This window comes from Numenius arquata, chromosome 2 (assembly GCF_964106895.1).
Source record: "Numenius arquata chromosome 2, bNumArq3.hap1.1, whole genome shotgun sequence".
NCBI lineage: Eukaryota > Metazoa > Chordata > Aves > Charadriiformes > Scolopacidae > Numenius > Numenius arquata.
Genome location: NC_133577.1, coordinates 11,782,192 through 11,796,087, shown reverse-complemented (window position 1 = coordinate 11,796,087; position 13,896 = coordinate 11,782,192). Strand labels below are relative to the sequence as shown.

General features: G+C 39.0%; 1 protein-coding gene across 1 annotated transcript in view; it reads right to left on the bottom strand.

The window, feature by feature from the left end:
- SYNE1 (spectrin repeat containing nuclear envelope protein 1) overlaps positions 1-13,896 on the bottom strand; it is a 255,963-nt gene that overhangs the window by 41,916 nt on the left and 200,151 nt on the right. The window contains exons 117-124 of the mRNA XM_074162789.1: positions 12,750-12,954; positions 11,347-11,529; positions 9,251-9,397; positions 8,273-8,427; positions 7,757-7,904; positions 3,948-4,042; positions 2,711-2,945; positions 1,796-1,990 (exon numbers count right to left, since the gene is read on the bottom strand). Coding sequence (XP_074018890.1) covers positions 1,796-1,990; positions 2,711-2,945; positions 3,948-4,042; positions 7,757-7,904; positions 8,273-8,427; positions 9,251-9,397; positions 11,347-11,529; positions 12,750-12,954 — 1,363 coding nt within the window. The remainder of the gene's footprint in view (positions 1-1,795; positions 1,991-2,710; positions 2,946-3,947; positions 4,043-7,756; positions 7,905-8,272; positions 8,428-9,250; positions 9,398-11,346; positions 11,530-12,749; positions 12,955-13,896) is intronic.

Sequence of the window (13,896 nt, the reverse complement as noted above, 5' to 3'; positions counted from 1 at the left end):
CTTAGTCTCAGAGCTTGAGTCGTGTACAACTGTGTCAATTCTTTTTTTTTTTTTATGTAGGTCTCTGGTAGTAGAAATAAACAAGCCAAAGCTTCCTGTTACTACAATGTTGTCTAGATCTAACTTCATCCTTTCAGAAAAGCCTCTCCCTGCCAAAATTATTTTCTACTTCCTTTCTTGAATGCCTGTACTAGACACACCACTGTTCTTTGACAAAAGCTCCATTCAGGTGCATTAATCTCCTGGGGGAAAAAAAAAAAAAAAAAAAAAAGTCGGGTATACTGCAGATTCAGGTCAGATTGAAATACCTTCAGTATCTCCTCTAAATTAGGATTCTAGCAGCTACCCCCGGCTTTAGTGGTTGTATATTTTCCAAAATTTTAAATGTGTCCAATGCAATGAAACCATACCAATCATCATGTGACAGTATGGTTTTACCTGCCTCACCTGCTTGTTAAAGCCTATTAAAAAGGTAGTCACAAACAGAAAGATCTCTAATAAGCCAGTCAACCCATAAAGAATGCCAGTTGTGTGGCACCAGAAAATAAGGAACATGTTTCTCTTAGTCTCCTATTCTCCTTCGACTGCTGCCTTTCTCTCCCATTGTTTTTTCCAATCTATGCCAGTATTTCATGCTTGTGTTTAGGACGGAGAATTACAAATTACAGGTCTTGCAAAAAAACCCTCTTTTTAGTGTCTTCTTTCTTCTCTCCTTACAATAGTCTGTGATGCTCTTAATGCAACACATACTCTTGTAGAATATACACTTGTGCTTCCCATTTGGTTAGAAGGCCACTAAAAAGTCATGTATTTAAGACCAAGACAGCATAACGTAATGAAGGCTTGATATCTATGAGACAATTTATGCAATTTGCATGACAATTTCCCTACTTCCTCACCTTCAAGCATTAGCTTCCATATTTTCATTGAGACAAAATACCACAGAACTTTTAGTCTCCCTAGATAATAGCTTTCATGACTAAAATTTCCTGACATAATTCCCCCACTAGAAGCTGGGGTACAAGGAACAAGGCCTGAAATAGGAAGAAAAATTTACTTGTCTGAACTTTTCCAAAATAATATTTCATTTTATTGCACTGCCTTGCTTCTCGCCATTTACAAACAAAAGTGTCTGCAATTCTGTAATTCTACTAGACCACTGAAACTACTCTAAAAGCACTTGTCCTATTCTATTAATACACACAACTCCAATTTTCCTTTTCCCCCCTAGAATGATTAAAAGGGAAAAACAAACAGATGAAATTTAAATTCCAGCTTATCATCTTCAGACTTTCAGTGAGATTAGCAGGCATTCTGGACATTGCTTACATCAAAATAAAGTTCAAGGCTCCCTTCTCCAAGAAGTTTATCTAAACTAGAACATACTCAAGACACTGTGAGGAAACGCAGATTACTACATTGCTAGATAGATCTTAACATTGGCATGTAGAGGGAATAAGGCAGGTCTAATTTTCAATACCGTATGTATAAAAATTAACCAGCACTGTGCAAAATACAATACATTTTTGCTCTATGTTGAAAATAGGACTGGTAGGAATATTCTTTATTGGCAGCGTTTTGAAAATATCAATTGAAAGTTATCAACTAACATACAAGCCTACTGTGAAGTATTACCCCTCCTAGTTTCAGAGGCCGTGAAATGAAATCATGAACTTATGTAGTGTACATGCAAACCTGGTATTTGTGCTTATCCCTTGAGAACCCTTCACCGCCCCCCCCCCCCCGCCCCGAGAAACCATGAACTTGCTGAATAAGTACAGAAGAAATCACATACTTTCAGTAGTAAAGCAAGTTGTTTCTTTTGTTGCTCCAGTTGGGTGCTAGCTGTCTTCCAGCGCTCCTGAATTTCAGTGAGCTCTGCCTGCAGGGCTGCCTCAGCTCCACTGTCAGCAGAGAGCAGCAGTTGCTTCCCAGCTTCCACCGTGAGGATATAACTCCCTTGCTGCCTCAGGAGAACTTTCTCTTTAAGCTGAAAACATCAACAGTTTTTTGACAGATTTGTCTTTTTAATTACAGTTAGCAACTCAGTATAATTCATTCTTAAAACCATCCTTTAATTGATTGCATACCTTGGCTTAAGCATGAGCTATTGCACGAATGCTTTACCCTAATTTTTTCACAATCATTTACCACAGCAGAACTTTAGAAAATTTCTCCAAGGAGATAAAGACATGAAAGACTTCTGTCTCCCAATTAATATCAGTTTCTCAATTGCTCTTAAAAAGAAATATTTCCTTTAGAGTCTATTTTGCTTATAAGTTTTATTATTATATGTATCTTCCAGCCAAAAAGCTTGAAGACACCAAGTTGCTAAATAGATACCGTTAACCTCACACGAAGATTGACACTCAAGGAATCCTTTTTTGTTAGCTAGAATATGTTCCTCAAACAAGACATCATATTTTTTTTTCAAGACACTTTCAGTACGATGTTAGCTACACAGCAAAACCAGCAGCAAATGAGGCTCTAGAGAGAGGCAAGTTCTTTGTTGCATGTTATTTATGAACTCCCAACTTTCCATCACACTGCTGCTTTTGAGGCTATGCCAGTTCCAAAGAACTAACATCCAGTACTGCTTTCTGCAAAGCAGATAGTTTGAATCTAACATATTTTAAAGAATATTTTAAATGATGAAGGCTGTAAAAAAGGTGGGGATTTTTTCCTCTTTCTTCAAACACACTGGACATACCTGCACTTCATCCAGTAGCGCTCTGGCTTGCTGTAATGGGAAAGGAGCGTCGCCCAGCCCACTCACTGGCTGACAGGATATTTCCACCAGCCACTTGCGCAGCTTCTCTGCCATCTCCCTGTAGCGTTGCCACTGGTGAATCTGGCTGTCAATGATCCCCCTCCTCTGCTGTGCCCGGCGAATTACTCCTTGCCATTGATTACTTAGAAGAGTCAGCTTCAGATTAAATTCATCCCTATTATAAATCGATAAACAAATAAAACCAGAGATAATCTTCATACTTCGACCTATTTGTTTAATGAAATAAACTGAAGGGAAAGGGAAGATGTTTTCTGGCTGTCAATTATGAAACACTAGGAGAATAGCACTGAAGTCTCATGATAGCTGACTGAGGATGAGAACATCATACTTCATGTACTGGGAGAATCAAAGGGCTCCGATTATTGAGGCATTAAAAATCCCATACCTTTAACACACAAAACTCTTCTACCTTCTCCCCAGAAGTATGCAAAGAAAATCCACAGGCTCTGCCAGTTTGGATTAGCCAAATTCATAGTAAATAATGGAAATTTCACAATTCTCCCACAGATTTACTACTAAGCTCAAAGCAGGCATAAGATATACACAGCATTAACAAAATTCTCACATCCCAATAAACAGTTCATCTTATATTAGGACCGTGATACTCTTAGCAAAGTCAATGCACATGCACAAGTTTAAAACCACTGATTTTCAGTGATTCAATGATTTTCATTCATTTGATCACAAGTGATCAGATCTCAGACAGTGATGAATTCATATTCCACCACATTTAGGCTGCAGGTGTTCTTAAACGGCAGTAGGGAATCCTCTTGGTACAGGCAAGTCCCCAGCTGGCACAAATCAAATGTAACTCACTAAATCTGTCACTGCAGGCTCCTTTGGTGAAAGTGGCATTTTGAAAGTACATCAAAATAGGCAAATATGTCACATGCTTGATAATCCAAGACAAATCTTTGTCAGAGAAGCAGCCCCAAGGCTGTTGTATTCCCAAAGGCATGCACACATTCACAAACCCCAGAACGCTATCTTAGGTAAGATCTGGCTACTTAATAGCTTAACTATGGCAACAGTAACTTCTACCTCAGAAGACCACGATCTAACACAGATGTTTGTTACCTTCTCTGTTTGGAAGTCCCCCACTAGCCTAAGTACTACCTGACAGAAACAGCAGCAGCAACAACACAGGAATGTCTACCTGTCATCCACCTGTCCTTGTTCTATGAGGTGCTGCCCATCAGAGATAATTGAATGCAAAATTTGCTGGCGGCTGAACATCTCTGCCTGGAAGAGCTGTTGTACAGGAAACAAGGATGTTAAAACAAGATCTTACATTTTAAATCTATCTGTATGCACTGGTAAAAATGAATTTTCATGTATTTAATTTCATTTCAAATTAACTCAATAGAACTTTTGTCATTAACTTAAACAGAAACATTTGGACTTCTTTGCTGCTTCTAGTAATTATTATTAGCTGTTTGAGATTTGAAAAAAAAAAGATAAACAATATCAACAGGAGGTAGTTTTTATGTCTTTGAGTACAATTGTGTGATTGGCACTATAACTTACAAAAAAATCTAGATAGGGTATTTATTGCATGGACCGAAAGGGCACTTTTCATTTTCTGAAGCATTGAAGATTATTATAGTCCTTTGCCTTGTTAAACTGAATTTATGCACAGATTGTTTGTGATAGTGTTATAGAATTTTTAATGCAATTTTACACTGCCTATAGAACTTTAAAAGAAATGGTCAGCCATGCGTAGGAGATAAAAGTGAATTTTCTACTTCTTCCAATTTTTCCAATTTATTTTTCAATTTTCCCCATCAGTCACAGTAAATACTTTACATCAGTCACTTTAATTACTTTAAAAACTCCCTTATTCCTTAAATACTATTTAAGACAAAAAATTACCTAAGTACTACTTAAGCAAAAATTAATTAAATATATACTACGTGCATTTATTTTTAAAAACATCTTTTCTTTTAGTAATGGACCATGTCTCTAGATAAGGTTGTTCAGGAATATTCTTATGTTGATGAAGGTGCACCAGCTCAGGACCAGACGCACACCACGTTCAAAAGCTTTTTAGAGAGATTAAAAGAGAACATATACGAGCATGAAGCTTGAGATTTTTTTCTCCTTTTGTTAGTGGTAGTGTTTGCAGTTGATAGTTCACCCTTGCCTGAACTGAGAGCCACTATTCCCCAAATCAAGATTACACCTCTGTTATACGGCTTCCCACCAGCTCAAATTGTGATGTACCAGTCCCTGCATCTGCAACTGCCAGCAAAATACCTGCTGGCACCTGCACAATTAAATCTCTCAAGCACACTGTATGTAGCTTAGGACTTCTAGACGATGGACTAATTTTTCAAAATAACATTTTGACTCTCTGGATCACTGAATTACTTTTGAAAATGTTACCCAGGTCATAAATTTTCCCATAGAAAGAAATAGTGTTATCTGATTTCCTTGCAGAAGTATTTGATAGCATTCTTCGAATATCTTGGCTCATCTGAATGACTGAGCCTGAACCAGAGGGAAACTAATTGCTCTATTATCTCATGAACAAAACCACAATACTATTGGTTTGAGAATTTCAGAAAGCTGAGCAAGAAGGCAGAAATTTTACTTCCCGTCTCATCTATTTCTGTCAGGTTAGGGGGCATGGATGAAGCACAGGAGGCAACAGCATCTACCAGCACTGTTGAGAGATTGAGACTAAACAAAATACAACTGGCTAAAAAAAACCCCAACAAAACCTAACAAAAGCAAACCCCCCAAAAGCGACAATTTAAATATTTTGTAAGGGGACAGGTGAAACAAAAGCTTGCCGAGCATGAGGAACCCTGCTTAGAGTGGAGGTATTCAAGCCCTACCCAAAAGCAGAGAGACATTTCTGTCAACATCCACTGGCACTCCACATGTACACTGTACAGAAGAGAACAACTCTGTAATGTGGGACCACTTGCCACTCCAATTTCTTCTCATATGTAGATCACTATGAATCACGGAAATAGAAATCCAAAGGAGGAGGAAAGGAAGGCAGATTTTGGAAAGCACAATACCAGCACACTGGAAAAATTTCAGTAATTGAGTTGGCAAGGAACTTCCCCTTCCTCTGCCAGCACTTTCTCGAACGCTTGTCTCAGTGCATTCCCACTGCACGGGAGTCCCAAGCAATGTACCAGGCTTAGGATATCTGGAGAATTGTGCCAGAATGATGAAAGATTGTCCTGACAGACTTGTCAGATGCAGATACCAGTGTTAGCGCACAATATTTGAAACAGGCATCACCTCCATGTTTCTGGTTTATAAATTTTGGTGGGAAGTTATTTCTAAATAAGGCCACTGAGGTAGCTGAGGTCCTCTTTGAATAAACCCCAGCAAAGTTATGAGTCAGCACTGGAAAGCTGATAACTGAGCTGGAGGCATTTCAATATCCATTCTGGGAATACATGTAGAAACAAAATATTTTGTCATTATCTTCAAAAATAAAAAGTAAAAGAATCTGGAAATTGGTCTCAAGAAGTTTAGATTTGACCCTTTCAGCTGCAAGGAGTGGAAAGAAAATTCTTCATGAGTATGAGGAGGCACTGCAAAGAATATTGAGTACTGAATACATTTAGATTATATAAAATGCCAAAAAGCTTTAGGTAAAAATAAAAAAATGCTGTTTACAATATTTTCTTAGTATGAATTGCAGTATTTAGAAAATCAGATATTAGTTCACTGAATTCTGAGATAACTTTATAGTTGTAATAAAAAAAGCTTCAGAGTCCCTTAGTAACACTCATCTGAATTGATTGCTCAGATCAAGATTTCAGGAGATCTCAAGACAATTGTAAGCAAGAAGATTGCCATAAACTCCTTTCAAAAATTATAGCTATGACTGGACACAACAACAGTAGGAAGTTACCCACTTAGACAGCAATGATTTCTAGACATTCAAATCTCAATGACCTGAGATGTCTTAACTTACACAGACTCTGTCCAGTTAATGCTGGCAGCAGCAAGAGGAAATGAAATGGATGACGTTTATGAAAGCAAAGGCAGTTAAATGCTAAAGCAAATGTATGCTAAAGCAAGTAAAAATGGTTGTGAATTACTTTCTGCTATCAGACATTCATCCAAACACTATGCTGTGAGAGGGGAAGGACATGACTCTCCCTATGATCTGGCCCGAGTCTATGGGTAGGTCAGCTGAAAAAGTTGTGGGAACTGAAACTACTGTGGCCACATGGGAGCTTTGGTATGAAATTTGACTTATCTTACTTGATCTTTACCAGAATTCTTGGCAGTAACAATATGGGTGGAGAAAAAAATGTGCATCACTTGACTTCACTGAAGAATCATAAAGGCATCTTCTAGTAAAAACTCTGAATCAGTTTTTCCCTGCAGCAAAAGCTGGGCTAGCTTTTGATTTGTTACAAACAGAAAAATGACTCCAGCATGTAGTGAAGATCAAATCAGTTTGTTCTCCAAGGAAATGTTACCAAATGGAGGTCCCATGATGAGTTATATAACTCAGTATTTGACAAAAAAGTCTTCCTTTAACATGCTCTTCAGATGCTGTATATGTTGGTAATTTAATAACAAAAAACAAAATCAGAATAAATTGAAAGAACAGAGATTTTCTCCAGTTAGGACTGAAGACAAGGGGCCAAATTGCATGAGAGTAGTTAGGCTCTATGGGAAGACCAATAAAAACTTTGATTTACAAATCTGAAGTAGTAATACAAACCAATCTGTAGGGGACAAGCACTCCTAGGCATACTGACACATTATACAGAAATGCAGACAGATACTCAAGTCCTCCCCAAACTGGGTATTATTGACATATTTGTACGCTTGTGTTTTTAACTTAAGATATCCTCAGATGGTGCAGGCAAATGTAATTCAATTCAAGGCATGCTATTACATTACTCCACAAAAGAATGTGCATTCCATTTATGTATAAATAGTATGTGTTGTAGTTCTATATAAATACGCATGATGACTTGCCTCATGTGCTCTTTGTTGTTCTAAAAGGCTCTGGTAGTTTCCTGAAATCTCTGCCGCCAGCTTCTGCTCAGTCTGAACTAATAAATCCATCCAAGTCTCACACTTCTCCAAGAAGGTCTGCTGCTGCAGTAAGAAAGACTGCAGCTTACTGAAAGAAAGAAATAAAGATGGATTCAGGTAAGGTCTTCTTCTCTCACACACAGTGTTAAGGGTCTTGCGATAACTTTCCCAAATGAATTCCAAATCAGATGGTAACACTTTTCCCACTCAGCTGCCTCATTCAATTTATCTAGTCAACACTTTGAAAAGTAGCAGTGTTCCCCATTTCAAATTCTGTTAATTTGTGGCAAAACTAACATCTCAGCTCACTGGCTTCACTTTTTATTTATAATTATACCAAAGAAAAGGGACTTTGGTTAATGAAATATCTGAAATGCTTTCTTTATTCGGCAAAAGGTATACTTTCTAGCTGCTGTAATCTAAGAAAACTATACAACGATCTTTAACTATCCCCACCTGAATCTCTCCGTAGTCTGAGATGAGATCAGAGACCAATGTCTGTTCAGGTTCTGCATCCTTTTAATTTCTTTATCATTCAGAGGAAGCCTATAACCCAGCTCATTAAGGCGGTCCAAATCTGGGCTCATACTGCTGAACTTCAACATCTGACTCTGCAACAAACAGTAAAAGTGGTAACCAGAAAGTTCAGTAAATACGCTGTTATATACTGCAGAATTATGAACTAGCACTCAGTTTAATTTGGAGGGGCCTTGGTTGCCACCAAGTGGCAAGCAATCCCTATGCCAGGGAAAAATTACATTTCCAGTCTTCAGCCTCTAGTCTCAGACCAGGACAAGACTTATGTTCATGTTTAAACATGCACAGAGAAGTAAACTCAAATTGCACTGAAGTCTTTTGCTGAATTGGGGATTTACCACTCAGAGCTGCAAAAGTAGGCTAGTGTTTGAAGCCATATGATTATTTTGTCAAAAAAGTGAGCCTTTTTCTTTTTTTCTTAGCCTGAATGCTAGGCTGGCAAATTCCCATTGAACTTATTCAGCTTTTTATTTTTTGCGTTTTTGTTTTGCAGTACAGAAATATCCAATTCACTCTGATAGGAAAATGTCCTGGGTTTCAGCATGCCCAAAGTGCAATTACATGTATAGTTAATCCTGATAGAAAAATAATGGAAGACTAAAATGACAAAAACAACTTAGATGGCAAAGTTCATCAACTTTGAAAGAATAAGAGGGTAAAAAAAGCCCCACAAAAAGAAAGAGTAAAGAGCTCAAATTGAGATCATGCAATACACAGTATGCATATTTCTTCAGTATATCAAGATACTCAAAAAGAATAGATGATTTCATCCCTACACTAAATACTACTTTAATATGTATAGAATACATGTATGATATTTGTGCATACCCTGTACTACAAATAACCAGGCTAACAGAAAAAAAAATTAATTCAACACTTTCTGCATTTATTAATCACCTTGAGTTCCTCCATTCTACTCTGTATCGCTGAGAGATCAGATGAGTGACTGGGATCCTGTCCTTTCAGTACTACTTCTGCTTCTGTTATCCAGGCCTCAAGGACTTGCAGGTTCTTGGCAAAGGTTTGATAGTCCAGCACTCCAGCCTTGAATAGAAAAGGACCCACAGTGTAAGAACTTTGGCCACATAGCATCCATATTGACATTACACTCCTGGTTATTCTCATTATAATAATTCTCATTATTTCTCGACAAGGACATAGGATGTATCATCAGCAAGTTCACAGATGACACCAAGCTAAGCAGGAGTGTTGATCTGCATGAGGATAGGGAAGCTCTACAGAGAGACCTAGATAGATTGGAGCACTGCGCCAAAATCAATGGCATGAGTTTCAACAAGGGCAAGTGCCAGGTTCTGCATTCCAGGCCACAACAACCCCGTGCATTGCTACAGGCTTGGGGAAGTGTGGCTGGAAAGCTGCCTGGAAGAAAGAAACCTGGGGGTTCTAATTGACAAGCGGCTGAATATGAGCCAGCAGTGTGCCCAGGTGGCCAAGAAAGCCAACGGCATCCTGGCTTGTATTAGAAATAGCGTGACCAGCAGAAGTAGGGAGGTGATTGTGCCCCTGTACTCAGCACTGGTGAGGCCACACCTCGAGTATTGTGTCCAGTTTTGGGCACCTCAATACAAGAGAGATATCGAGGTGCTGGAGCAGGTACAGAGGAGGGCAACGAAGCTGGTGAAGGGCCTGGAGAACAAAGCTTATGAAGAGCGGTTGAAGGAGCTGGGACTGTTTAGTATGAGGAAGAGGAGGCTGAGGGGAGACCTCATCACTCTCTACAACTACTTGAAAGGACATCGTAGAGAGGTTGGTGCTGGTCTCTTCTCACAGGTAATTAATGACAGAACAAGAGGGAATGGCTTCAAGCTCCAGCAGGGTAGGTTTAGACTGAACATTAGGAAAGAATTTTTCACTGAAAGAGTGGTCGGGCATTGGAATAGGCTGCCCAGGGAAGTGGTTGAGTCACCATCCCTGGATGTGTTTAAGAGACGTTTAGATGTGGTGTTGGGGGATATGATATAGGGGAGAACTTTGTAGTGTAGGGTAGATGGTTGGACTCGATGATCCCAAGGGTCTCTTCCAACCTGGATGATTCTATGATTCTATGATTACAGATTTGCAAACAGCTGAGTACACTAGGAGTAATTGTAACTCCTACTTTTCTCACAGACTGTGGAATTATTGGGCTTTTTTTTTAAAGTTAGAACAGAGGATTTTTGATCATAGCAAAAAGGCACCACTTCAACAAAGTATGTAAATATCTCCTTGCCTTGAAATAGGTAACCTTCTCCAACTTCCTTCTATGAACTAACTCCTCTGCTTAATCTATTGTCAGCAGACAGAAGAACTAGTTGCTATTAGTGCAATTTAAAACTTCCCTTACATTTTGTCTCCTCACAGAACAGTGATGTTATAATCACATTCTAGACAACGCTGGATTTCTTGGGTAATTCCCCTTGTCACCCAAATAGAAGCCACTATTTTTGTTGCTTTGTCACCCATATACTTTCCTATGGAATACATTCTGCCACCCTCTTTTTTGCTTTTTACTCCCTGGTGACACAAACAATTAGCAACATCTGCTGAACAGGCTTTGACACAAATGGTAGGTGTCACTCTGGTCACTGACATTAATAGGAACTGTAAAAATCAATTCTACACAATTATTCAGAATCTCTCATTTGTTTTACTGCTAAAGATCTAGCTGGGAAGAGAGGTTGTCCTCAGGGAAGCAGTAGCTGTGGATCCAGCTGTTAGCGCTATTGCTGTCTGTAGAAAGCACGGTGCTCTTGGGATTCTAGATAGACACTTTCCTCCATGAGGTTTGTTATCCTCTTCACAGAATTTGGACCTTCTTACGAGATCTCTATGCTGGACTTGAGAATATTTTCTGCTCTCAACTTTGGCTTCCAGGAAATGCTGACCAACAGGTGACACTATCCTCTTTCCCCAGGCAGTTTTTTAACTAATTTGTATGTTTTCAGGTACCACAGGATGATCAGATTCAAGGACTGAAAACATTCTTGGCATACCTGAAGTACAGCCTGTTGCTTGCGGAGAGCCTGTTCTAGGGTTGACAGATTCTGGTTCAGAGAAAGATGTTCAGACTGTATAGATGCTGCTGCTGAAGCCTCCACCTGGCTTTTCAGCTCCTCTCCCAGTTCTTGAAGAACAACCAGTGACTCCTGTGCTGTCTTCAAATCCGTGAGTACATCCTGTGGCAACACATTGGATAAAGATATGAAGAATTAACCTTTCACTCTCCTGATGTCATCCTCCCCTGATTTAAAGAAGAATGAAATGACCAAACTCCATCACCATATGAAAAACTTATATTTACTACTGTATTTCAATGCAGAAGTGTCCATCCACGCTCTGTATGAAAAGGAAATGATGGGCAGAATAAAAAAATATTTACCTGTACACAGAGGAACAGAAAGAAGGGACTGCTCAGCTACCTTTGAGCAAGCCCGAGTTACTGATGAGGCAAGACTTGTTGAAACAAACCTTTTGAATCTACTGACATGCTGGTCCTAAGCAGTGGCAGCCCTCACTGTGAGTTGATTCAGGTCTGACTAGACCTGCCTTTTAATTCCTGCTATGAATTAGCAGGAGAAATGAAAAAGTAACTTTTGTAAAAGGCCTAACATAATGGTTAAAGAATGGGACATCAGGAAATGAAGAAATTATTCAAACTGAACAATTCGAATTGCCAGTCCAGATGACTATGGCAGCAAATGCTCAAAGAGCTCATTAATGTTTTCTTTTTTCTCCTTGCAATTGTTTTGCTTACAGTAAGACAATCAACATTTTAATTTTTTCATCAATGACACAACATAAGCTTAAACTCAAAAGAACAAAAATGTAACCACAGATAGGAGATAAACTATCCTGCTGTCTTGAGATGCAGTCTTGAAAAAAGAAGAATCTCAAGGTTTCACACTGAATGGTGTCCTTCCATAAGGAAGGATAAACACATCCCCAGAACGTTCAGTCTCTCTTCATTCAGAAAAACCAAAAAGCTTTGATTGGTCGGAATATAGTCATAGGATCTTGTGCTTCTTTCTATTACAAGGAACTCAATAGATTTGGTAGAGATATTTTCCTAAGCAAAAATACCTTTGATAACCAGGGACTTAAAAATTAATCAAGTGATATAATTTATCCGCCTTATTCAGAGAAATGACTTCAGATACAAGCTTCTGGAACACCACTACAAGTAATGGAGGGATCACATGAAAAGCCTGAGAAACTCATGATATTTGGGTAGCAGACATAAAGCTGTCTCTCCTGTCCCTGAGACGTATCAGGAAAAAAAGAAATGTGTTTCTATGCAAGTTGCCAATACATCAAGTATAAAGTTTAGTAATGGAGAGCCTCTTGTGATTTTTAGCCCACAGAGCTGTAAAAAACTGCAAAGCTTAACTGAACATACGTTACAGTCCCGAATCCAAGTAGTAACTTCATCATCAGCAATGTCTTTACTGGTGGCAGTCTTCAGGAGTTCATTGGTCTGGTCTTCCCGCTGACGGAGTGTGGAAGAGCACTGCTGGTAACAGTCCTTGTACCTCTGCCACAGCTGTAGGAGGCCCTTACTGGCATGCAACCGCTCTGCAATCTCCTGTAGAAGGTTGTTCCACCTGGTGAAGAGATTGGATAAATGATCGAAGCCTGGGAGTCCACAAGAACTATCCCTTCCCCTCTTCCTCTCTGTTGTTTTCCATGGTCGTTTGGCTTTTAAGAAATTTGGTAATAATCAAGATCAAGAAGTTTGACGAGACGGGGAGGGGGCAGAGGAATCCAAGAAATATGTTAATGGGCTGTTCTGACCTGTCACAGGAGGTCTGCACTGTGCTACATCTTGGATGCTGTATATTAATGCTTGAGGTCAGAGCTGGAGTGCACTTTTTGAAGTGAACCTCCTGCTATTTCCACTTAGTACACTTTGGTTCACTGCACAGAGCATCCACGACCAACAACGAACTAGCAGTACCAGATTTCTACAAGGGTCTAGGTGGCTCAAAACAGGTATAAACAAGAAATAATTTCTTTTGCTGTAATTTCTTCCCAAACCCTGACAGAATATTTAAAGTCATAAAGCACTGCGTAACTTCCTTCTAAAATAATCTCAGACCCACTGAAACTCTTTATAATTTTGTTATTCATTTAAATATCTAATCCCCCTTTAAATTCTTGGCTCTAATGGCAACCAGAAATATGTGCTTTCTCAAATGTTCTGGTATTTATCAAATTGCTTCATTATTTCCTCACTAAAGGAAGCACAATATTTTTCATTTATTATTATATGATAAAAATGGTGACATGAAAATTCCGCCAGTTTCACTGAAATTGTTAAATTCTACAGCATCTTTTTTGAAATGGAGTGAATAATCCCTCCTCCCCCTTCTGGATTCTAGGACAGGATAGACCACAGATAAAAATGAATTTGGCATGACTGTGTTTTCAAAAAATCCCCAAACTTTCCATCAAACCAGTTTTTGCTTTTGGATCCTGCCTTTCTGCAGCTTCTCTGAGTAAACCCTTACACTGGTTCTGGCCTGGTTCCAAAGTTGGGGAAGCTG